This window comes from Euleptes europaea, chromosome 6 (genome assembly GCF_029931775.1).
Source record: "Euleptes europaea isolate rEulEur1 chromosome 6, rEulEur1.hap1, whole genome shotgun sequence".
Taxonomy (NCBI): Eukaryota; Metazoa; Chordata; class Lepidosauria; order Squamata; family Sphaerodactylidae; genus Euleptes; species Euleptes europaea.
The window spans coordinates 48196532-48222718 of NC_079317.1; the positions used below are offsets into that span (position 1 = coordinate 48196532).

General features: G+C 40.4%; 1 protein-coding gene across 1 annotated transcript in view; it reads left to right on the forward strand.

The window, feature by feature from the left end:
* Positions 1-26187, forward strand: part of RYR3 (ryanodine receptor 3) — a 336967-nt gene that overhangs the window by 224880 nt on the left and 85900 nt on the right. The window contains exons 56-68 of the mRNA XM_056852142.1: positions 132-207; positions 346-469; positions 3003-3118; positions 4244-4311; positions 6189-6310; positions 8635-8684; positions 10332-10392; positions 11775-12013; positions 12969-13050; positions 13406-13536; positions 14905-15225; positions 20421-20661; positions 23954-24041. Coding sequence (XP_056708120.1) covers positions 132-207; positions 346-469; positions 3003-3118; positions 4244-4311; positions 6189-6310; positions 8635-8684; positions 10332-10392; positions 11775-12013; positions 12969-13050; positions 13406-13536; positions 14905-15225; positions 20421-20661; positions 23954-24041 — 1719 coding nt within the window. The remainder of the gene's footprint in view (positions 1-131; positions 208-345; positions 470-3002; positions 3119-4243; positions 4312-6188; positions 6311-8634; positions 8685-10331; positions 10393-11774; positions 12014-12968; positions 13051-13405; positions 13537-14904; positions 15226-20420; positions 20662-23953; positions 24042-26187) is intronic.

Sequence of the window (26187 nt, forward strand, 5' to 3'; positions counted from 1 at the left end):
ATAAACAGTGTTCTAGAAATGCTATGGAAATGTATTGTAATTTTGGAACTGTATTATAATTTTGGAACTGTATTATAATTTTTTTATATGTTGACTTTGAATTATCCTTTCTCTATTTTCTGGTGATGCAGGGAATGGTTGAGGTGGTGGCAGAAAACTACCATAACATTTGGGCTAAAAAGAAGAAAATTGAATTAGAAAGTAAAGGTGAGATTGAAATATTTTGTAGAAAACCTAAGAATCAACATACTGAAGAGAAACTCAGAACAGTTCAGTTGTCTGTTTGCTTTTTGAAAGCTGTTTGATATAGCAATAAATCGCAACAATTCTGGTTCTTTATCACAGGTGGAGGCACCCATCCTTTATTGGTACCTTATGACACTTTGACAGCCAAAGAAAAGTCTCGGGACAGGGAAAAAGCACAAGAACTTTTTAAATTTCTTTTAGTAAATGGAATTGTCATATCTAGGTAAGTACAATAATATCCTTGTCCTGTTGTGATATTACTGCTTTTGCATAAGTCATATAATAACTTAGAATGATTAAAAATGCATTATACCGGGCTTTAATATTTTTAAAGTTGTATTTCTGAATACAGCATATAAATTTGCTTTTAATATTTAGATGTATTCACATAGTCAATACAAAATTGCTTTTAGAGACACATTGGCAGGAACAAATGTTCTAAAGTAAAACCATTTCACATCAAGAAAGGGTATGAGAAGATGAACCGTGTGAACCAGTTGCTGACGTTTTATTTAATGTAAGTTAGTATTTAGAATCATTCACACGATTACATACATTTTGTACATATATTTAATAATAAGCAATCTATGGATTTTGTAGACATATGCTTCCAGCCAAGTGTATTTTTGACTGAGATAATGATCTCTTCCAGATCACTTGGGCAAGGAGAGGTATGAATCTTTGCAATTTGATCTGGCAAAATAAGTGCTCTTGTAACAGCCCATTCCTGAGCTTGGGGACTGAATAGGCTTAGGAGGCGCCGTGACTCCTGCTCCGGCATCCATGTCACTCATGCCACTTGTGCCACCAAACAAAGCAGAGGCAGTAGCACAAAAAAAGAGACGAGGCCCCCACCCCACACACCATCACCCACAACATGCCTGCACCCTGGGCCCAACTAAGCCTAGCCCACTGCACATTAACATGGGGCTAGGCCACAGGCACCCAGCAATCAGTGGTGGAGGTTCATCCCAGCACCATGGATTATTATTTTTTTGAGGTTGGCCCGGAGGGCCATGTTTTGGAACCCCAGCTGCAACCACTGGTGAAACAGGAGAGGAGCCACATGGACAGAAGATGGCACAGGACCACAGAATGCCAATGACATGTCTGTGACTAGCCCCTTGATGCATGCCCTTCCTGTCTCCAGCAACAGTCACCAGCTGCTTCAGGTGACCAGTAGCCATCCTGTAAACCTCTGCAAGTCCATTGTAGTACTACTGATCATGGGCCACAGCACTCCTCCACTTGAGCATGGTCTCTGGCAATGGGGGCCATTATCACAATCAGCTCCTCCTTAGCCAGGACTGGCAGCAGGCCCAAGATCTCCATGGAAAGAATTGTGGCCTCATACCTGGACATGACACTTCTCCAGTGTAGTGTAGTAGTTAAGAACTGTGGACTCTAATCTGGAGAACTGGGTTTGATCCCCCACTCCTCCACATGAGCAGTGGACTCCAGTCTGGTGAACCGGATTGGTTCCCCACTCTGACACATGAACTTTATTGGGTGACCTTGGGCTTGTCACAGTTCTCTCTGAACTTTCTCAGCCCCACCTATGACACCCAGGTGTCTGTTGTGGGGAGAGGAAGGGAATGTAAGCCAGTTTAAGTCTCCTTAAGGGTAGAGAAAATTGGGGCATAAAAACCCAGCCCTCTCCAATTCATTCAGCTGAAGGTTAGTTTGCCCCAAACGAGTGCTGGGCTCGGCAGGGGGGAGTCAGCTTTGGCCCATTCTGCAGGTCTTGAGCGTGTTGTTGGATGGTCCCATGCCATGGGCCCATTGGTTGGCTGGTTGCATCCTACCACCTGGCCAGGAGGCAAGGGGTGGGGCCAGTGAGCCCATGGCTAGCCATTCTCCAACCATCCACACTCACCCCCCCCCAGGCAATTCACTCATGAAGGTATTAGTGGTCCTGTTTCGAATGGTGACCTGGCTCAAGCAAATGATAACAGTTCAGCAGCACCTGGAAGAAGAGGTGGACCAGACTCCAGGTGCTCATGCATGAAATGGAGGCTTTTGCAGGCCTGCCACATGGCAGCTGGCCTATGGGCCTCAAGGACATTAGGGGGCATCTGCTGTGGCTTGTCAGAACTGAGGACAGACTTTTGGACCTTCTTGTTCTGGATCTAGCTGCTCAATGGCATGAGAACTGATTACTGTTCGGGTCTCATGGGAGGAAGAAATACACCAACAGTTGTATGCCCATGGGGATGTCTGTCTACTGATCCCTGGGCACAAACATGGACCTGTGAGTGCAATCCTCGTAGTAGACATAATAGGTTAAGGAAAGAGATTTTCCCAACACTGCTATTGAATAGCATATTGGTATTTATTGTACGCCCTGACCTGGATGGCCCAGGCTAGCCTGATCTCGTCAGATCTCAGAAGCTAAGCAGGGTCGGTCCTGGTTAGTATTTGGATGGGAGACCACCAAGGAATACCAGAGTGCAGAGGAAGGCACTGGCAAACCACCTCTGTTAGACTCTTGCCATGAAAACCCCAAAAGGGGTCGCCATAAGTCGGCTGCGACTTGAAGGCACTTTACACACACACTTATTGTACAATAAAACAAACCTGTGAAATGGTCATAAGTGTTGCCTGAGAAAGATACCCAGAAGTGGAAGACATTTGTAATAATGAACATCCATACAATTATAGAAATAATTTTTGCATTGTTTATGGTATATCAAGTCAGGTTTTATGCTATAATAAAGTCATAATAAGCAGCATGTTATTTCAATCTTTTTTGCTAGAGGTTTAAATGATTTGGAATTGGATGCTTCATCTATGGAAAAAAGGTTTGCCTACAAGTTTCTGAGAAATATTCTAAAATATGTTGACTCTGCTCATGAGTTCATTGCACATTTAGGTAAGTTGCTCTAGAATTTCTATGCTACTAATTGTAAAGATAGAGAGCATCATATACATGTATTTTCTGTTAGTCTGTTTTGTTAACTGGTCAGCTCCCAGGCTAACTTTGAATTACTAGGGTTCTTTTATCCTTAGCATAAAAGAAGGAAAATCCAATTTGAAAGGAACCAGACAGAATCAAACATTATTTAACTACTTTTTTTCAGCTATGCAGCAATGAAGATTGTACGACGACAAGGTTTATTCCTTCATTTCAGCTTCTTATTACAGATTCCTCAACCTGAGAGGATAAATTCTCCAAAACAAACAAAATCTACAAAGAATAACAACAACATTCTAACAGTTATATTCTCCCTTGTTTCTGTCAACCAAAGAGAACAAATTTCCAAAAACAGAAATCTCAATAACCCGAACACATCTTACATCAGTGCTAACTCTTTCCTCAATGGTAACTCTTCACAATACTAGATTACAACATATTGTAATCTCACCAGTTTCCAAGAGCAATATGACAATAGAATGAGTTGGGCACTTCCACGTCAGCATTCTTTAGACTCACAGAAGAGGAAGTAGAAGATAACATGAAAAAGAGTAGAGAGTGAAAGCAAGAGAGGCCATAGGCCACTTCCCTCCTTACTACTCTGGAGTTCTGCTGCTACATTTATACCGTGTTCAGGGTATCCTCCCTCTCATATCATAAGATTGTCACCAAAGCACTTTCAGAAAAATTAGTCTCACATCTTAAGTTTTCAGGAGTGTATTGGGTGTGGCTATCTTATGTAGGCCCAATTACGTGAAACTGACATGACTCTGTCAAAACCATTTTAAATTCCTGTACAGGTACAGCAGTGTTCTTTGTGGCAGCACATATTACTTCCCAAATAACATTTTTTAATGATAATAATGAGTCTGAGGGTGGGAAAAATAAGGAGAAACCGGAATTGGACATTCCACTTGCTATTCATTCCACTTGCAAAAGGCAATATGCATAGGAGGCATTCTAAAATGGAAAATGTGGTTGGTGCTCTTGAAATATTAAGATTATTTCAAAAAGTATGTGACTGAAATTAAATGATAATCTTACCAAGTATTACTTACCCTTGCATTCATTGTTTCTCTGCAGAAGCCATAGTCACCAGTGGGAAAACTGAGAAATCACCACATGACCAGGAAATCAAATTCTTTGCCAAAGTAAGTGACACATATCTTTGAAGAATCTTCTTTCATTTCCACAGTAATTCAAAAAGGTAGCATGCATTAATATGAAAGTTATGCAGGTAATGGAACATCCAATTCCCATCTCAGGAGGTGGGTAATGAAATCAGTACTGCAAATTGAACTTTTCAAAATACTGCTTGAAGGCATTATTGCTCGAAAATTACTTTTCTACCTAGTAAGTGATGCAGTGATGAAATTAAAAGGCAAAGCAATTAATTTACATTAAAACATGTCTGTTTTATGGGACAAATAATTAGTGTTTTGCTTCAAAAAGAAGACAATTCTAAATTTAAGATGACCACATACACAAAATTACTGACATAACTGTAACTTTTATGCGAATGTAAAATAATCACTTTTTAAAATGGAATACCTGGGGGGAAACCTGTGAATACTGTAACTTCACCAACCTGTTTTCTTGAAGATTATTCAAATTGCACTTTAAATTAGTAACAGCTTGTTTGTATAGATCACTGGTTCCCTGCAGAATTATTTAGTGGTGCTAGCACTTACCTAACAACAGGCACAAACAGAACTGATGCAGCAGGGACCATTGGGTTCCTTTTGAGCAGAGCTGGTGTTGGGTACTAGGGTCAAGGCAGGAGTCTGCATCCAAAACCTGTCTACTGTTCTACTAATGCCAGAGCTTATAGCTTCTGGCCATTTGATGTCCAAATGCAGCGAATGAAGCAGAGATCGAATTTTGCAGTTTTATCACATTTTGATGGGGGTGGGGGTTAAAGAAGTGGAATTTTTAACAACTTTTTAAATCATAAATGTTTCCAAGCAACAGATGAAATAATTTATATGGTGGTATTGTGGTTGATATGATGAGGCTCCTGATAAAGATTATCTTCACTGCTGTGATGACAGAAAGAGTTTCTTTCTGGTTTTGTTTTTGTTTCTCTCTACGTTGCAACACAAGGGTCTGCTTTTCCTGGGATCTCCAAATTTGAAGCATGTCCCCCAAAGCTGAAGCTGGTAGTGCATACCTATAGGATTCTTTTAAAAATTTGAAAATATTCTCTCTTTGTTCTTTGGATTCTACCCCTTGAAAAGAAGCTCAATTCCTGAATTATTGTAAGGAAACTACAGGAGTAAAGAGAGAATGAATCCCAATTTAGATGGAGCTGGGGGAATCCTCTCAACATACGCAAAACGAGCCTTGTAAAGAACTCAGTGGCATACTTATCAGCATGCTGTGTGTGAATGAACCAGCAAAAGGCTCATTGTCATTGTGAAAGTGCAGGAGTGTAAAAAAATTCTGCATCTGCAATGCATGTCCCTACTCTTTGAATAAAGAGATGCATATGGCTTTTCCACAAGGTTCCTGTCAATGGAGGTCAGGCTGTCCAGGAGCAGAGGAACAGGTTTTGTCTTGTTCTGAGTTTTCCATTCAGTTAGAGCCAATTTGGTGAACTCAATCAATCCCGTTGGTAAAAGGGCAATATTTGGGGATGCAACTCAGGAGGAGATGTCTGCCAATCACACCCCTGTCACTAGTGTCCTTAATGAGATGGCAGGTTTTGTTTCTCCTTAACTGTGCTCTGTTAAGAAGCCTCCACCCCTTTCCCCTTTTCTATACTTTTCAGGGTCACTCTTCTTTGGAAGATGCTTATGCCCCTGCTTTACCAACAGCCATCAAACAGTACCCAATCATTGATACTTGAGCCCTTTACTCCATTAGCAGTAGTAACAACCCTTGGGCAAAACTGGTGAGAAAGCGAAGCTTGCAGATGACTTTGCCAGATCCACCAGTGAACCTGGAGAAACTGTTGCCTCTGTCAGTGTGCTTAATTATAATTATGCCAGGGTTCACATGGCTGATTATTTTTATCTTTCTTCTGTAGGTTCTATTGCCATTGGTTGACCAGTACTTTACAAACCACTGCCTCTATTTCCTCTCTTCCCCTGCTAAGCCACTAAGCAGTAGTGGATATGCTTCGAATAAAGAAAAAGAAATGGTTGCAAGGTATGTAACAAGTGTATATACATTCTATGCCACTGTAGATTTGGTGGTATAATGACATCTTTTAAAATTTATTTCAAATCTATATTTCAGTCAGTTCAATGATATCACAAGTAAGCTTGGTAAAATCCATGCATATGCTCATAGTAACAAATTAACATAAGTTTTGGGAGTTGTGACAGAGCCCCGTGGCACAGAGTGGTAGGCTACAGTACTATAGTCAAAAGCTCTGCTCAAGACCTGAGTTCATTCCCAATGGAAGTAGGTTTCAGATAGTCGGCTCAAGGATGACTCAACCTTCCATCTTTCCGAGGTTGGGGATAAAGTGTAGACAATGGCAAACCTCCCTATTAACATAGTGAAGGCAATGGCAAACCTCCCTGTAAACATAGCCTGACTAGTAAACGTCATGATGTGACATCACCCCATGGGTCAGACATGACCCGGTGCTTGCACGGGGACTACCTTTACATTTTTTTGAGAGCTGTAATCTCAAGAACAGTTTATCTGCCATAATTGGGGTAGTGGAAAACTATGTTCAGTGTTAGTAAAGTGATACACACTGACATAAATATTTCTGACTTCACAACTAAACCAATTGGGCCTTATCAAGTAGTGACTGACCAAGAAAGTGATCTTGAGGTTGTGGTGAATAACTCAGTGAATCAGTTCAGTGTGTGGCAGCGGTGAAAAGAATACATTCCACGCTAAGGAATTTTAGGAAATGGACTGAACACGAAATGGCTGTTATTGTAATACCTTGTTTAGATTTATAGTGTGACCATATTTGTTATATTGTATACATTTCTGGTCACCCCATCTAAGACAGATACTGTAGAAATGATCTGGAAGTCAAAGGCTGCAAACTTCCGAGTACCAGTTCCAGTTGGCAACACCAGGGAAAGGCCTTGGCCTCTTTGCCCTATTTGAACAATGTAGTATGAAGATGTTTATGTAAGACAATCTGTAGCATCAGTTAATGGTAATTACTGTGTATATCGCAGACATATACAACACATTTTCAAGGATTTGTTGTTAAAATATGGCTAATTTTATTCACAATTGTGGATAAACTACTGTATTGCCTATTCTACTGTATTGCTACCTATCGCTGTAAATATGCTCCAGAGTAGGTAGTTCAATGCCACTTAACATATCACGTTTTAAATCTCATGCTTTGTTTCAGCTGTGTTTGAGATTTCTGTTTGTTTTCAGATTTCTGTAGTTCAAACCCTATTATACTGTTCATTGCATGTCCATCCTGTTGATTATTCTTGACTTACACAATAGAATCCACCTTGATTCTGAGCAAGAAAGGCGGACTATGAATAACCAAATGATAATAATAATAATATTGTGACATACATTTGCCACTGTTTTCAATATTGTTAAATTCAGTTCAGTATCACAATCTGCAGGTAGCCCTTAGAACTGTGTCTGTACAAAGAAAGTTTCTATTCCTTCCTAGGTGTACTACTCAATTTATGATATATATTTTCAATTTTTTTCTTACTTCTCAAATAGGAAAAAGTAAGTTGATGTGCTTTAGGTAGTATATGGTGCAGCCATTGGTGCTTTCTCTGTAGTATTAGGTACACATGAAAATTTTGTTTGAATAAAACTAAGGTATTTAAACTCTCAAATTTCATAGATGTGACAAACCCAACAATTCTATATGTAACAAAGTTAATGAATTTTGCACTTGATGCTTTTAAAGCATTCAAATAAGTTTAGGTTTGATAATAAAGTAATTTTTGCATACATTTCAGTTTTTCCAAAAATGACATTTTTTTCTGACAGAAGCTGTAGGGATAACCCACGTTCCCCCCATTTTTCTGGGAATTACACTTCTGTAATCTAAAGGCAACCTGGCATCCAGGGACACCCAGTCTTTCTAATGGGGATGCTAATGGTACCTTCTTCAGGAAGGAATTTTCTCCAAATTGAATGTTTGGGGTGGAGCCTTTGGTCCTGAGGGATGTGCTGGGGTCTTATGTCACCGATGCTTGCTACTGACGTTGCAGATTCTTCTATGTGATATGAAGATCTTAACTCTAAGAGGTCATAGTAAGAAGAAACCCATGCTGTAGGCCTCATTACAAAGGAATAGGAAACTGCTGGGGTAGTTTTGGTATGCATTTATATGGGTTTTTCTAATGTACAAACAATAAAGATGAATGTTTAATTTCTGAATGCAGTTTTGTCAAACTCATTTTGTTTAAATTCCATCATTCTTATTGTTCTCCACACTATTGTTTTAATTTATCTAAACAAATCTTTAATCCCTGTGTCTTTTTCCTGCTGCTTTTCATTCTTTTCTCCTTTAGCCTTTTCTGCAAACTTGCTGCTCTTGTTAGACATAGGATTTCACTTTTCGGTAAGTTAAAATATTTTGATCACATAATGAATACAAAAGCATTTCAGTATTTTAATTATTTGGGAAATACCTGGAGATTTTGGGGGCAGAGCCTGAGAAAGGCAGGGTTTGAGGAGGGAAGGGACTTCAATGGGGTATAATGTCATAGAGCCCACCTTCAAAAATGGACATTTTGGTGAACTGATCTCTGTTGCCTGGAGGTCAGTGGTAATCCCAGGAGATCTCCAGCCACCACATGAAGGTTGGCAACCCTATTAAAGACTCTTAACTGCAAGGTTTTCACACTATTGCTGAAGCAATGACATAATACCTTGCTTTGTGATATTGTAGTGTTTCATTGATTAGCATACCTCATTTTCCACATATATTTATTGGCACAGAAAGTATTGCAAGAACAGCATTCCAAATGATTATTAACAAGTGAGGATAGTATACTGCAATAAAAATTTAGATAGTTCTAATAAATAATAAAGTACTAGCCTCCTGTGGTTGCATAGTACTTTTAAAATTTTATCTTATCTTTTAAAATTTTATCTGAGTCCATGGTAGGGAAGAGGGGATGTGGGTAATGGTTAGCTGAGGAGGGACCTGGCAACCCTAGGCATGCAGGAGTCATGCTAGGGATGCAGCAGACAACTAGGTCTTCCTGGTAAACAGCTTTGAAGGAGACTAGAAAAGCACTCTTCTAGTCAGGAACCTGATCATAAGCCAAGGTGTACTTGATAAAGTGGGGAAGAACAGGAAACTGATGTTGCTTGGACAGCCACCTACAAGAAGCTGAAGAAGAAGAAAAAGTTAAGGGAAATATAGCATCTCTTTGAATCAAAGAAAGACCGGAATCAAGAGGGGAAATAGGGTGGATCAGATTCAGCCTTTCACCCTTCTCTACAACCTTGACCTGACTTAGGGTTGCCAACCTCCAAGCAGGGCCAAGATATTTCCCAGAATTGCAAATAGGGTTGCCAGGTCCCTCTTTGCAACTGCCAGGAGGTTTTTGGGGTTGGAGATCACTTGTAATAGTATATCTCCAGCTAGTACCTGTAGGTTGGCAACCCTAATTACAAATGATCTCCAGATGACATAAATCAGTTCCCCTAAAGAAAATGGCTGCTTTGGAGGGTGGATTCAATGGCATTATACCATACTGAGCTCCCTCCCATCCCCAAACCCTATCCTCCCCAAGCTCTACCCTCAAATCTCCAGGAATTTCCCAACCTGCAATTAGCAACGTTAACATCTTGACTTGAGGTAGTCAGGAGAGTCACTCATGGGAGGAGAGGAGGTACAAGAACCTCCTCCTCTTTTTGTACGCTTTCTAATCTTGGGATACTTTCTTGATATTCTGGATGTCTTCTGTACAGGTAGATTTTAAAACAAACGGTGATTGAAATGAATCTTGAAGAGGTATACTGAAGAAAAACAGAAATGACTGGTTTGGGAGCAGAATCTTCTTGCTGTCCTAATTACCAGATTTACTGAGAAGAAAGAAGAACAGAAAAATTGAAAATAATTCCGTTGTCATTGGCAGAATTAGTTGTTAGGTCTCTCCAGCATAAATAAGCACTTTAACTTTTAAAAAGTTCTTATGACTGTAAAATATTGAGGTTTACAAAAGCAGCCCATTCTCTTTCCCCTAATTTTTAACAGGTAGTGATGCTACTACAATGGTTAGTTGCCTTCACATCTTAGCTCAGACACTAGATACAAGGTAAGCAGGACAGTTTATTCCTGTGTTCCATTAATGTAAACAAGATGTAGCTCAAATCATTCTATGAGAGCACGGAGCATTTTGAGCTGTGGTGGGAGGGGAAAGGCACTCTGTGGATGGAAGCCATCCATAAAAACACTCCACTGGATCCAATCTAATGTGTAGATATATGTGTTAAAATCAGTATTATAATTAAAAGAAAAAATATTTTCTAGTATAGGAGCTACAGGACAATGAAAGATCTAGGAGTGGGGCTGTTTGAAGGAAGGGGCTGTAGATCAGTAGTGGAGCACAGTGTTTTTGTGCAGATGATCCCAGGTTCAATCAAGTTAGAAGGCTCTCAGATAGCAGATGTTGGGAAAGACGTTTCTTCTCCTGTTCTGGAATTAATTTTCCATGTCAGACATCAAGGGGAGGCTCAAGTGATTGAAGGATTCTCCTTATAAAAACTTTGCTGCACTTAGTAAACCAGATGTCAAGGGGAAGGCTGACAGCCCCTTCCTGAGCTATGCTGGAGAAAGTGGTTTGGAGGTGCACAAGGGCCCCTCACTGGCATCTGCACCAGATGCACCAGTGCCCAGGCCACTTGCACCACCACGACCAGCATGGACGCCAACATTGCGGTGCAGACACTGTCCTCTCCGCACTGCCATGGCAGCGTAGCCCTGGGACGCCGGCTCAGCTTCCCACTGGCATCCAGACAGCACAGGTCCATGTGCCATCACCCTGGGGGCATTCCAGGGGGCGAAGCCACCTTTAGGCAGCTTCCTAACCCCCTTTCAGGCTGGGAATGCCCCCTTTGCCCTTACTTACACTTACAACACCTTTTTAGGTAGCATGGACCCATGGAAAGCTATGGAGTCGTTCCACGGGGCTTGCAAGTAAGGGCAGCTTTCTGCCTTCAAGGGGAGGGGGGATCCTTCTTTGGAGGGGGCATGGCTGTACTGCCTTCAACCACCAGCACAGCCCCTCCTCTCAGGAATGGCCTGCCAGCTATAACTCTTGTTGCTGTCATCTAATTTCTGTGTGGTGGGAGAGTTTTGGGTGTGCTGCTTATTGTATAGAGGAGCAATCTGTCATATGAGGTGTCACCTGAAATCTGAATTGAAACAGTTTTCAATCTCCCTGAGATTTTGCTATATTTATACATGCTAGATTTGGTTGAGAAATACATCCAAAACTGAAAGCCACCATAAAATCTCAGTTTATTTTTTAATATCTGAATTTAAAATTGCCCATTTCAAGTTTTATGTGTAAATAATGTGACAGTCTAAATATATGCTAAAAACTCACATCACATGAATAAGAATGGAATTGATATATTGTGGAAATATATTCTCATATTATTTCTAAGTAACGTTTTAAAAATACTTATTTTGTAGAACCGTCATGAAATCAGGCTCAGAGCTGGTTAAGGCAGGATTGCGAGCTTTCTTTGAAAATGCAGCTGAAGATCTGGAGAAGACATCAGAAAATCTTAAACTGGGAAAATTCACACATTCCCGAACACAAATTAAAGGAGTTTCACAGAACATCAACTATACTACAGTAGCATTGTTACCTATCTTAACATCAATTTTTGATCATGTTGCTCAGCATCATTTTGGCACTGATTTGCTTTGTAAGTTGTCTTCTTTGTAAATATTGATTTTGGGAGACTACATTTGCAACAGTGTATGCCCTTCCAGTGATGAATACTTGCCTTCATTCTCTCTTATTTCCTCTGGTGTGCAATGAGAGCAAAACCTGATATTAGCTGCATTGTAAATAGATTGATTCTGTGTAAATTATATAAGAAATAATAGGTTAGCAAAACCTCATACAGATCGTGTCCACATGGAGGTTTTCTGTGTTTTTGGCATTCAAATGGAGATGGGTTTTTTGAAGCATCCACACAAGGTTGTCCTCCAATCACCCACTTTCTGGTTTTTCTCTTGCTTTGGTACAATCTTTTCCAAACCTGCTGTGATACAGTCTTTTTGGAAATATTGCAGTCAAAGCATCTTTACACACTATGCGGACAGGAAGATGTGCATTTTGAAGGCCCTGCCAACACTGCCTCCGATATATCTCTATAGCAAAAAGGTCTAGAGACGTCTTTAAAATAAAAATTCAGAGGAGCTACTAGATCATGACAATAGAGTAGTTTAATATTCTTGTGCAGTCGTGATCTAGCCACTGACAATTTTTAAAAAGCTCAAACATTCCCTCCAGTGGGGGAGGGGTGAAATTATGGCAGTAAGGGGGAAACCGCTGTGTGGATGCTTCGCTTCCACTGCAAATTTCCATGGGTGCAAGGAGCAGAGGCAATCTTTGCCCATCTCCAATCCCTTAAGACATCTCAGATTCCTCTCCAAAGCTATTTTTGGAAGTCCCCATCCCTCAGGAACAGCATTTCAGGAGATGATGGACGGCTGCAGGAGGTGGGAATTGGTAAAAATTGCTCCCCTTCTTGTGGCCATGGAACATTAAGTGGGATTCAAACCAATATATGAAACATTCGGCCATAATTTGGTAGATAGCATATAATTGTTTGAAAGATTTACTGGCTGAACATTTTTTCTTTCCTTTTTCAGTAGGTGACGTCCAAGTTTCATGTTACAGAATTCTTTGTAGCCTATACTCTCTTGGGACTGGAAAGAACATCTATGTTGAAAGGTAATTAATAGGAAAAGACTGAGTATTACTAACAATGATAAGAGCAGTTATGCAGCCAAATTTTGGAACCGGGGGGGGGGGGCTCATTCCAGGTGATGAGGAGTTGCTTACTGAATGTGGGAGCAAGGGGATAGTCACTGATACTCCTGATGCCCCATAGCCTACACTAACCCGTTGCAACTCTATAGCAGATAATAGCTGGAAATATTACTGTGCATTATGACAAGAGAAGGCCAATGTGGAATGCTGAAGGAGTGTGCCAGCTCCGCTGAGCCTTATGGAGAGGGAAGTGCAGATCACTTCCTATATTTTAGATTTTTAAAAACTGGCATCATATTAATTATGTCATTTGCAGGCAACGTCCAGCTCTTGGTGAATGCTTAGCTTCCCTTGCAGCAGCAATTCCAGTAGCCTTCCTTGAACCTTCTCTTAATCTTTACAATCCACTTTCTGTCTTCAACACAAAATCTTCCAGAGAGAGAGCTCGTAAGTACTCTGATTCAGAAAAATATAGTCTTTCACATTTGCTCCTTTCTCATCCATTTTTAGATTTCTTTTATTTGTTTGTTTGTTGTTTTGATTTCTAACTCAACCTCCCCAGCCAAGCCGGGAATGGAATATTGTGTTAATTTATTGTGTTTGATTGAAATTCTTGTGAAACTGTACTTGACTGAAAATTCATCTCAGAGTACCTCTGCATAACAAAATGCTATATAACCTTTATTCTAGAGAAGAAGATCATGAATAAGGAGGCTAGGAATTTCATTACCATTAAATATCTAAACACTTGCTTGGTACTAGTTCATCCCAAGTGCTTTGAATCTTTCTGGGACATCTGTAACCAGCTATACATTATAAGTATAGGAAAAGTCTAGTGAGAATGCTGCTTTTGGTTATTATTTTTAATGCTCAGTCAACTGTATGGTTTTAGTGGCTCAATGAATTTATCAGAATTTATTATAGAGCCGAGCTGTGTTCTAATGTCTCAGAAGGCCCCATGGCAATTACGAAGCTGGGCTAGAACAAAAGTTTGATTCCTTTGGCGATTCAGTGACCACTGCATTAAGCATCTCCTATATATTGCTATCCTAATTCACAGCAGAATTTGGCGTTGTAAGTTTTTTATCAGAACAGCTTGGATCCATACCTCCCCCCTTCAACTGTAACCCAAATTTTCACCTGAAATGCTCCCACTGGGGTACAAGGGACCCCAGGAACAACATAAGAGAGAAGCCAGAGGTCTGTAGCAAGAAGGGGGAAATCATTAAAAGTCATCTTCTACCTTACATCCATGGAAGTCCTCTTTTGGATCCAAGTTGTGGCTTCAAATCCTCATTTGTATGTTAAAATTGGATCTAGTTCTCATAAAAAGCGTGTTTCTGGGCTATATCGCTTTAGATTTTAGTAGCTAGCTCACGTAACAGAATGATCCTCCATTCAAAAACCCTACCTGCGCTTTGAGGGCTGTAACAGCAAAGAGAACTCTAGGCTAGGATCTTTCTCTGTAACATTTAATTCCAATTTAGGGGGATCATAAATTCATTCCGTGATCCTTCAGCAGTCTGAAATGGTAAAGTCAAGAAAGAGGTTTTCTGTCACAGGCCTAAATGGTATGGACTGAATTAAAAGCTCTGTGTACATTGTGCAAGATAATAATGCATTGCTATTGAACAGTAGAGGGAACCAGTGGACCATATTTGCAGTCACAATGACTCTACCTTAACCTGACCAAAGAAGGAGGGATTGAACATACCTCCAAGGGTTAGTGTTATGGTAAAAATAAGAAAATATTTAAATTGGTTTTTTTAATGTTAAAAGAGTCAAGCCTATTCAATTGTTATGTATCATAATAAGTTTTAGGTATGCCTGAAACAGTGGAAGAAATGTGTCCAGAAATTCCTCACTTGGATGGCTTAATGAAAGAAATAAACAGCTTGGCAGAGTCTGGAGCCAGATACACTGAAATGCCACATGTGATTGAGGTGATCTTGCCCATGCTGTGCAACTATCTGTCATACTGGTGGGAAAGGGGGCCTGAACATATTCCTGAAAGTGCTGGCCCCTGCTGCACAATGGTAACCTCTGAACACCTCAGCATAATTCTGGGAAACATTTTGAAAATCATCAACAACAATCTGGGGATAGATGAAGCATCCTGGATGAAGAGAATAGCAGGTATCTATGTCAAAACGTTTCTTTCCCCATTACATTTGTTAGCACTAAGAAAATTTGCCAGCAGAGGTAGGAGAGCTAGGCTCTTTGGGAGTGCCCCCTCCTTTTGGAGCAAGAGGCAGGGCCAGTATATGAATGACAACTCCTTCACTGGTGAGGGGCTTCTTTTTTCTCAGACCAGCCCTGCTTTGAATCAGGGATCCAAGGTCTAGGCTGAACTTTCTCCAGAGCACAACATAGTTTAGCTTGTGTCTTAGAGCCAAATGGGGAAGAGGGTTCTCGTTCTTTTATTTCTTTTTAATGTTGCTTTTGATTTTGCCTTCCCTTCCTTCTCTCCACCGAAGGCATAATAAAATGTGATAAATAAATATCTCAGAAGGAACATAAGCCAGCATGGTGTAGTGGTTAAGAGCAGTGGCTTGGAGCGGTGGAGTCTGATCTGGAGAACCGGGTTTGATTCTCCACTCCTCCACATGAGCGGTGGAGGCTAATCTGGTGAACTGGATTTGTTTCCCCACTCCTGCACACAAAGCCAGCTGGGGGACCTTGGGCAAGTTACAGCTCTCTCAGAGCTCTCTCAGCCCTACCTACCTCACAGGGTTCTGTTGTGGGGAGGGGAAGGGAAGGTGATTATAAGCTGGCTTGAGTGTCCCTTAAGTAGTAGAGAAAGTCGGCATATAAAAGCCAACTCTTCTTCTCCTCCTTTCTCCTTTTCCTCCTCCACAGCTAAGGAGGCAGAGCCTCTGGCTTCCCTGTCTTCTAGGTCTTTGAGATATAACTTCAGGAGCTACAATGTGACCTCTAATTATTCTAAGTGCCCCACAAAAGGAGTCAGATGCTCAGAAAAAAATATCCCACCCAAGTCAGGGGCAAGGGGATGAGAATGTTTGCTGCTACCCTTCAATAAAAATGAAGTTTAGACAAACCCAAAAATGGGGCAGAAAAGAATTATCCCTTCTTACTCTGTTTCCAAAGACACAAACAGAGAAGAACAGGGAGTTGTCAGAGGTAGACCAAGTGGATTCTTGCCACATATAGCCCTTTTGAGGAGGCACAGACCACCAGACACAACACCCCTATGTAAAGGAAATCTAATCAATGTTGTTTTAATTTCACAAGCAAAAGGAGAACCATTCTATTAAAAGCTTGGGACCAATACAGACATGTTTAAATTATGCATTTGCAAAATGCATACATCTTTTGAACTTCAGCATCTCTCTCTCTCTTTTATTAGTCCATGTATACAGCTTCTCTGTTCAGTGCAATCCTTCATATAGAATCTTCACCCAGAAAGTTTATCTCCTAATTCCATGGTAAAAGGCTCATCCTTGGTTGCCAGTACAGCAGACTATACTAATAATAAAAGTTCGTAATCTAATCAGTCATCAAGTAATGAAAACAACCCAGAGATCCAGTGTTCTTTCTGTGCTGAAAGAACTCTTGAAGAAGAAAGTAACAGGTTAACAGAATGGCATGTATCCATCACACTCTTCCCAACAGTTTCCCCCCCCCCCAGATTCCTGAATATAGAAAAAGGTAGTTTGTATCTTGAGTATCTGAAGTGACAAGGGAAAATGTGAAGGGAGCAAACACATCCTTACTGCCAAAGAAAGCTAGGGACCAGCAAAACCCTGTTGTCCCCTTTTCTGAATCTTTTGACCAAATGGTCAAGGCAGCTGAGCATGATCAAAGATAGCAACCAGTGAATCATCAAGCTACCAAATGAGTGATGGAGTTTCAAGATGCTCTTAGTAACCCCAGCAGCAGCCCTTTTATCTTCAGCTGTAATACAATCAGAAGGCAAAGAAAGGCCCAGGGTGGCCTGTGGAGCACTAAAGGGGAGGGCCCATGAATGCAGTTACAGAAGTAAATATTTGAGAGAATAGTAACTCCACTTAGATCATATTTTATAAACTCACTGTTTCTTCAGACAACTTATTTGTGGGAGGAGGAACAGATATATTCTAACATGCAACTGCCTAAAGTAATGCAAGATTGGTTGAAGAAGAACTCATTAGGAACTGCTGTCATGGCAGACTTATCTTTGAACACCATGGAGCTCACCTCCATAATCTGAAGGAGATTGCTTTGCTGTCCAACAAGATCACCATCCCAGATGAGTTCAAGGAAATTTCCTGGTTTGTGGCAGGAGAAAGGCAGACTGCAGCAGGAGTTTAGAGACATTTCTCAATATAATATTTACAACAGTTGCCAGTCTTGGAGGCTAGGGGGACAGGGAAGAACACGTTTATTAACCCTCAATAGGAAAAAAAATCACATCATCAGGTGTGGAGAGAGAAATGCTTGCCTTCATTTACCCCTGGCATAGGTTTTGAATGCTCTCCCAGATTAGTTGAGCAAGAAGACCAGGATGGACATTTCTCCTCTACTGGAGATATCAAGAATTTTCCTTAGCTAGAATTCTTGTTCTCAGGAGTGGCATTCAATGCTTATCTGTAGGCAGTATTTTTCTGTGTTTCCTGTTTGTAGGCTATATATGTGAGAGGTATTTTGGGACATCAGGGATCAGTGCCTTCATCCTCTTCCTTGTTTTTGTCTTAATTGTTTGAATACTGTTACAGTAGCTTTGCAGTTGTGGTGGGATTGTTGCTGCTTTTTTCAGTCTAGCCTGGGGAGGAGGAGTCCCTCACCTGTGGAGGACTCATCATTCAAAAGCTGGTCCTGCCTCCCATTCCAGTAGGAGGATGTTGATCCAAAAGATCTAAAATATACTCCTATATCTCCTTAGGAGAAAAATCCACAGTAAGAAAATTCTTACTTTCTCTTTATAATAGCTTCCACATACATTCAAGTTTATATTTTAAATGTAACTAAATTTATTAAGCTTGTACAAAGTATAGATCTGATAATATGTGAAGTCTCTTCAAAGAAAGTTAGCTTATTTGTTGAAGCATTGACATGCTGTCTTTCCTGTTGACCACAAAATAGTGACAAATTAGTGACTTTCCTAACAAAATTATATAGATAATAGTATTGAGAATCAGTTCGGTGTAGTGGTTAGAGAATCAGACAATGACTGAAGAGGCCCAGATTGTGTCCTATTAATGAGGTTCACTAGGGTCAGTCTGGATCAGACACACACGTTTAGCCTGACCTGGCTCATGGAATTGTTATGAGAACAAAATGTAAGTTGGTGAGAGGATAAAATGGAGTGTTGGGAGAAGCATGCATGCTGTCTGAGTTCCTTGGAGGAAGAGTGGGTAAAAAAAGTAAGAAAATAATTCACTCTCTCCCCATCCCACATGTGATGTACTTCAATTAATGCTTAAAGATAAGTTTTAAAAAGGAGGATCGAAACTACTGCTCTTCCCTAACATTTTTAATGGAAATGAAAGTTTACATCTGCAGAGCTCAGAAACGAAATATCACCCTTAATTAGAGACTGTAAGACTGCAATCCTAGAAATATTTTCCCAGAAGTAAGCCTAAAAAAATAAAATGAGACTCACTTCTTGGGAGACCTGTTTAGGATTGTTCCCATAAAGTACAAAACTAAGCAGAGTTACAGCCTTTAACACCATGGACTTCAGTAGACTTAGAAGGGTATAACTGTGTTTATGATTGAACTGTAAGTCTCCTAGAGACCCTATCACACAATTATTAAATCATTAATTCCTTCATTCCTTCATTTCACTTCATATATACCCTACCTTTTTCTCAAATGAGGACCCAAAATGGCTTAAATCATTCTCCTTTCCTTCATTTTATCCTCAAAACAACCCTATGAGGTAGGTTAGGTGGAAAGTGTGTGACTGGCGCAAGGTCCCCTAACAAGCTTTCATGGCAGAGCGGGAATTCAGACTTGGCTTTCCCAGATACTTGTCTGACACTTTAACCATCACACAACCCTGGCTCAATTGGAGATCATAAAAGGAATCTTTGCCATTTCCTTGATTTTGCAGCCTCCAATGTTCCACAAAATCCACTACTGTTGGAGGGTCACTGGGGACTCTGTACGATGCTACATATAAAACTAAAGTAGAAAGGTGGAATAGGCAGAAATAGCACACACGTATTCTTGCACAAACAAATCAGGAGGTGACAAAGAGTGAGTTTTTCAGTAGGTGCAGAGTGAAGAGGAAGATGTCCAAGATCCTTTCTGTAAACTCTGCTCCACTTGTGATAGTCTGGAACCACCTTATATAGTGTACTGTTACATATATCGGTTACATAAATATTGGAGATATTTATGAGGAGTATTCATGGCTTTTAGCATAGTACGTAAGTTGTGTTAAGCATACAGGGAAATGTTTTTTTTTCTCCCTTTCCTTTTCCTCTTTCCTTGGGGGATGTGTGAGAATTAAATGGACAAGGGGAGAACACTCTAAACAGCTTTAGGTCCCAATAAAGGAGAAAGGTGGTATATAAATGGAGTTTAAATAAATAAATTCACTTTCAGTATTCTGGACCCAACCCATTATTTGCCCACTGTTCCTCCATGGATCTCAGGTCTATTAGGAAGTAAGTTTCAAGTCATGCAATGAAGCTTACTTCCAAGAAAGTGCCTGTATGATTGCAGCCTATGTCACACAGCCAGAAGAAGGAGATATACTAGAAAAGCAAGAGCTAAGAAAGTTAGCTGAATGCATTTTGTTGCATGTGCAGGGGTTCACATTCTCTGTCAGATTGGTTAGCTGAAATGGAAAGGATAAGGTTGTGTTTGGCTTGACACACTTGATTGAAACAATCTTGATAGTTTCAGTATAGTAGTGTTTAGTATATAAAATCTATAATGAACATTATTTACACCAACTCCCAACCCTGATGCAGAACACGATGCACAGGTATACATAATAATATTCAAAGATATATTATATATTTATGTATTATATTTATATATTTTCATGTGTATACAAGAAATGATGGCCTTCACGTATGATTGATGTTTTCTAAACTCTCCAAAAACTCAGGGATATGCTAGTCAATGTTAATTGTCACCTAAGTGTGATTGTCAGAATTTGCCTTTGCTGCAAAATGGGGGGAAAACATGTATATTTTTAGGCATTCCCCAAGAGCTTTGATGCCTTGGGGAAATAGGACTCACCCAGGGTCACAGTTCAGTACAGTTATAAACCTGAAACTAGCTTGAATGCATTTATGTGTGTATAAATAATTTTGCAGTGTAACAAAACAGTTATGCTTTAAATGTATGCTTACATGTACATATTTTGTATATAGTGTATGCTCAGCCAATCATTAGCAAAGCCAGGCTGGATCTCTTGAAAAGTCATTTTATTCCAACCCTGGAAAAACTAAAGAAGAAGGCCATAAAAATAGTGATGGAGGAGGAACAACTGAAAACAGACAATAAAACTGATACCCAAGAAGCAGAACTCCTCATTCTAGATGAATTTGCAGTTCTTTGTCGAGACCTTTATGCTTTTTATCCCATGTTGATTCGCTACGTAGACAACAACAGGTAGGATAATCTGTTGATTGCAGTTGACTATGTGGTAGGGTTGCCAGCACTTCCTTAGCAGTGTTGAATTTGAGTGATGAATTTGTCAACAGCCAAGGTGGTATATTTATTGGTTCCAGATAAAATATAAAGAAAGTGATAGTTGTGGAACAAACAGTAAATGCTATGAGAAACAACGTGATCAGAGAATGTCTAAATCTGCAGTACAGTTTACATGGCGAAAGAAAGAAAGAAAGAAAGAAAGAAAGAAAGAAAGAAAGAAAGAAAGAAAGAAAGAAAGAAAGAAAGAAAGAAAGAAAGAAAGAAAGAAAGAAAGAAAGAGGATATAATTATGGGATATTAGAAAATATACCAAAGAAATCAACTGGTATCCCATTAAAATTGTCCAAGGAAAAAAAGACTAGTATGATGGAACTGTAAGAAAATATAGGTACTTATTAACTACAAAAGGCAGTGATGGTTTGAACCCCAGGTGAAAAAATGAGTTGTCATTTTTGCCCTGAATACCTGCAAAGCTGAAGTTATATGTTGCCCACCAGTAGGAGTAAAAAGCATATCTGAATGGTTGCCATATTAATTTTGGAACTTGTTAAAATCCAATGAGTGGGAGGAGTGGAAAAACAAGTCAAGATAGTTAAATGAGCAGATTTGTACAAGGTGATGGTTATAAAGGAGCCAAGTCACTGGTTTCTGGTGTTTTAATTTACAAAATACTATAATTTATTATTTATTTGTAGAAATTCAGCTTTGCTGTAGGAGGAAAAGATTTCCAAGGCTTGCTAAATGCCCACAGCTGACAGAGAGAGCAAAACAGCATCTTCCACATATAAAAAGTATTAGCAGAGGGAGATCCAAAGCAGTGCATGGGAATATCTGTTCAAAGCAGCATTCCCACCTTTCTGTTCCCACTGCGATGTACTGTACCCTAAGAAAGCTGTTATTGAAGGTTGGGGATCCCTTGGCAAAAGCATGGAAAGTGGTACTCAGGACAGTAGCTAGAAGGAGAGCTATATGAAAATCAACAAGCTCCTTTTTCACTTGTGCTTGAGGTACTCCCAAAATGATCAGACTCATCACAAGATTATGGAAGTTAGCATTCCTAATGGCCATAATGTAACATTCAGTATTCCAGTGCAAATGCTGGAATAAGTATTCTTCCTTGACAGAGTCATCCTGTGCATAGGCACCAACGAAGTATCATCAAAAGAGACAATCCAGTAGTCCTCATTGCACAACACTAAACATGTTGAAATCTGTATATTTGGGCAGGGGGGGCGGTCAAACACACAGGTCTCACCCTGCTACACTCATGATCACCGGTTTGTGATCATGAAATCTATATCCATAGGATATGTATGCATGCAGGCTCCCTCCTTGTGATGTAGAATGTTTGAGAAAGCAGCATTCCATAGGGACAGAGCCTACATCTGTACTCTTCCTATATCCAAACTTTCCATGCTCATGAGCTTGCAGTCATAACGGATGGGGGGGAGGGAATGCAGTTATGCCATTTCCACTCTACATGCATTTATTTCAAAGCTTGTGGTGTTATGTGTAGATTGTTATAGTCTTTGAGCAAAGAATGGGATTGGTGAATAAGCTACTAGGAATCTTCAGGAAAATTCCAGTGTAAAAATCAAGAATTACCTCCCTTCATATTCTCTCTTCATTTTCCTTTTCAAATTATATCAACCCAAATGTTGTACTGTTTCAAGTACAATAAATATATGAAATAGTAACATTGTAACTAGGTTAAGTTTTCCTTCTATTTTGACTGACTCAAAATTAGCTACATTAGCTAATTAGCTCTTAACTGGATAGATATCAATAGCAGAGCAAGAAACTGAGTATGAGAAGACCATATGAAAAAACAAAATATTTTCTTCAGCTGGACAGAATGTTTTTTCGTACCCCATTCCTTAATGCAAAGAACAATTTTGTTTGTTTGTTTCCTTTAAGGTATTTTTCTCACATATAAATTGCATATGTGATAGGGAACCATTACAAAATAGAAAAATCAGGTGATGTGTAATCGCTCTATTTTTGGACAAAAAGACAGGACAAATAATCCCTCTCTACACTAAACAAGCCAAGGTCACTTCGTGGATCAGCAAATAGTGTTAACCAATGCCAACAAGCACAAAGCAAGTGGAAAGTTTGATAGCTTTGACACCTGACACAAGAAAGAACGGAGTGCTTTCTTGAATAAATCAATAAGGAATTGGATAACGAGAACATTACTGACCTCAAGCATCACTAAATTTAGGTTAGGCAGGGAAAGGAACATTTGAATGATTGCCTTAGCATCAGTTAAAATTTACTATGGCAGCATATAAACAAGAATTCAGATGTTAGGGATACATCGGGAGTGTATAGAGGACACAACCTCCCCTAAACAGCAATTTAATTCAGCATTACAGCAGATAGTCAGCCTGGTAATACAGCTTACCTGTTAACTTTTGTGAATAACAAAATTTGCATCATAGTTAAAGTCAACTATGATTATTAAAATATAAGTATGCTTATCAAAGTATAAAATGTTTCCTAGAATCATATTGGAAGGGACCACCAGGTCATCTAGTCCAACCCCCTGCACAATGCAGGAAATTCACAACTACCTTCCCCCCACACCCCCAGTGAACCCTGCTCCATGCCCAGAAGATGACCAAGATGCCCTTTCTCTCATAAGGTCATAGAATCAGCATTGCTGACAGATGGCCATCTAGCTTCTGCTTAAAAACCTCCAGGGTAGAAGTGCTCACCACCTCCCGAGGAAGCCTGTCAAACTAAGGAACCGCTCTGTTAGGAAGTTCTTCCTAATGTTTAGACAGAAACTCTTTTGATTTAATTTCAACCCGTTGGTTCTGGTCAAACCTTCTGGAGCAACAGAAAACAACTCGCCACCCTCCTCTATATGACAGCCCTTCAGGTACTTGAAGATGGTTATCATATCACCTCTCAGTCTTCTCCTCTCCAGGCTAAACATACCCAGCTCCTTCAACCTTTCCTTATAGGACTTGGTCTCCAGAACCAAATCATCTTCATTGCCCTCCTCTGGACACGTTCCAGCTTGTCTACATCATTCTTAAATTGTGGTGCCCAAATCTGAACACAATACTCTAGGTGTGGTCTGAGCAGAGTAAAGTGATACCATCAGTTGCCTAATTAATCACCCCTTGTTTTTGTCAAAAACAAAGTTCTGAAGGAAGCAATGGAAGAGGAAAGTGGCAAGAACTGGGTGTTCAGCACAGACCAAGTTCTAATGGTGTGATTGTATTGCTTTTCTGTTCAGATCAAACTGGCTCAAAAAACCAGATGTAGATTCTGATGAACTTTTCCGAATGGTAGCTGAAGTCTTCATCCTCTGGTGTAAATCACATGTAAGTTTTGGTTTCACATTTCGTGTTTATACACACAGGGTAGCAACAAGGACTTGCTGGTGGGAGCTCTCATTTCCCCCTGTATCTTCTCCCCCACTAATTCCTGTTTCATTCCTTGGAAGCCCCTACAACCTCAACCATTTTCCTGCCTCATGCTGTCCTTTCCCACCCACCAGCCAACCTATTTTTATCCGCCAGGACAGAACATTTTCCGTGATAGCACCTTGCTTTTGGATTTCCCCTCCCCTTGAGGATCACCAGGCACCTACTTTACTTTCTTTTAGGTTCTAGGCTAAAACCCATTTTTTAACCCAGGTCTTTAATTAGGGGTTTATCTTATCAGCTTCTTAATGGCCTTCTCTATTTTATGGATTGTTTTTAAGCTGCTTATGTCTAATAGCTTGGGTCTTATACTGTGGTTTTTAATTGTAAGCTTCCTTGATCAGGACTCTGAAGAAGCAGCATAGAAATATTCTAAGTATTTGGCATGGCCAAGTCACACAATTAGGGTTGCCAACCTCCAGGTACTAGGTGGAGATCACCTGCTATTACAACTGATCTCCAGCTGAAAGAGTTCAGTTCACCTGGAGAAAATAGCCGCTTTGGCAACTAAACTCTATAGTGTTGAAGTCCCTCCCCTCCCTAAACCCCGCCCACCTCAGGCTCCACCCCAAAAACCTCCTGCTGATGGCAAAGAGGGACCTGGCAACCCTACACACAATGGCTGATACCTCCACTGCTGGGCATGGCTGATCTACAGGGGGACTGCTGCCGGGCCCAGCTGAATTGGGTGGGTAGCAAGTCACCAGTGGTCACTGCTGGGAGAAGAACAGAACCTTTTCCAGTACTGTTTTGGCTTCTCGGTCCACCCTGCCCCCCCCCCGCTTTTCCTTACAGAGGCCAATGTTTGGAAGGATCAGCAACATTTTTGAGGTTGCCTAGCAACACCCAAAGCATCCACTGATGTTTTAGCTGGGAGCTCAATGGGAATTCTTTTCTTAAAACTACATGTATTGTTTCTATTGCCCTGACCTGGATGGCCCAGGCTAGCCTGATCTCGTCAGATCTCAGAAGCTAAGCAGGGTCAGCCCGGATTAGTATTTGGATGGGAGACCACCAAGGAATACCAGGGTTGCTATGCAGAGGAAGGCTCTGACAAACCATCTCTTTGGTCTCTTGCCATGAAAACCCCCAAAAGGGGTCGCCATAAGTCGGCTGCAACTTGACGGCACTTTACACACACGTTGTTTCTATTAATTGGGGGGTTTATCCCTGCATGTTAGATTTCAATTTTTTCTGCAAAGCTGGGTATCCCTTCAGGTTTATAGAGAAATCCCCCGTCTCTCCCTGACTCAATTTTGCAGACTTTTTTTTCTACCCTCTATGGATATATGGTGGTTAGGGTTGCCAGGTACCTCTTTGCCACTAGTGGGAGGTTTTTGGGGCAGAGCCTGAGGAGGGTGGGGCTTGAGGAGGGACTTCAATACCATAGAGATCAGTTGTAATAGCAGGATATCTCCAGCTAGTACCTGGAGGTTAGTAAATCCCTAAGGAAATAATCTCAGTACACAGCCACTAATTTTCTTTAACATATGCACCTTTACTAATATACTACTGCAATATGCACACTGTGTATGCTTAACACAATATAACTAAGTTCTAAACTACAAAAAGCCTGAAATCAATGTCAAATAGGCTTCTATGCATTTACACAATTTTCTTCTTTATATTGCAATCATTCCAAATCATGATACCCCCAGGGGAATATTTCTTACGACCAGCAGCAAGGTCCACAAAGTCCTTAAGATGTATTATACTTCGCCACGAATCAGGCAATACAAATCCAAAGTGTTCTCAATCGCGGTCAGCTGATCCCGCGTAGACCAATCCGATGATTCTATTCCCTTTACTGCTGGTTGAGCCGATTGTGAACGCTAGCTTATATGGCTATGCGTTATAACGCAGTAAAGGGAATAGAACCAGCAGTAAAGGGAATAGAATCATCGGATTGGTCTACGCGGGATCAGCTGACCGCGATTGAGAACACTTTGGATTTGTATTGCCTGATTCGTGGCGAAGTATAATACATCTTAAGGACTTTGTGGACCTTGCTGCTGGTCGTAAGAAATATTCCCCCGGGAGTATC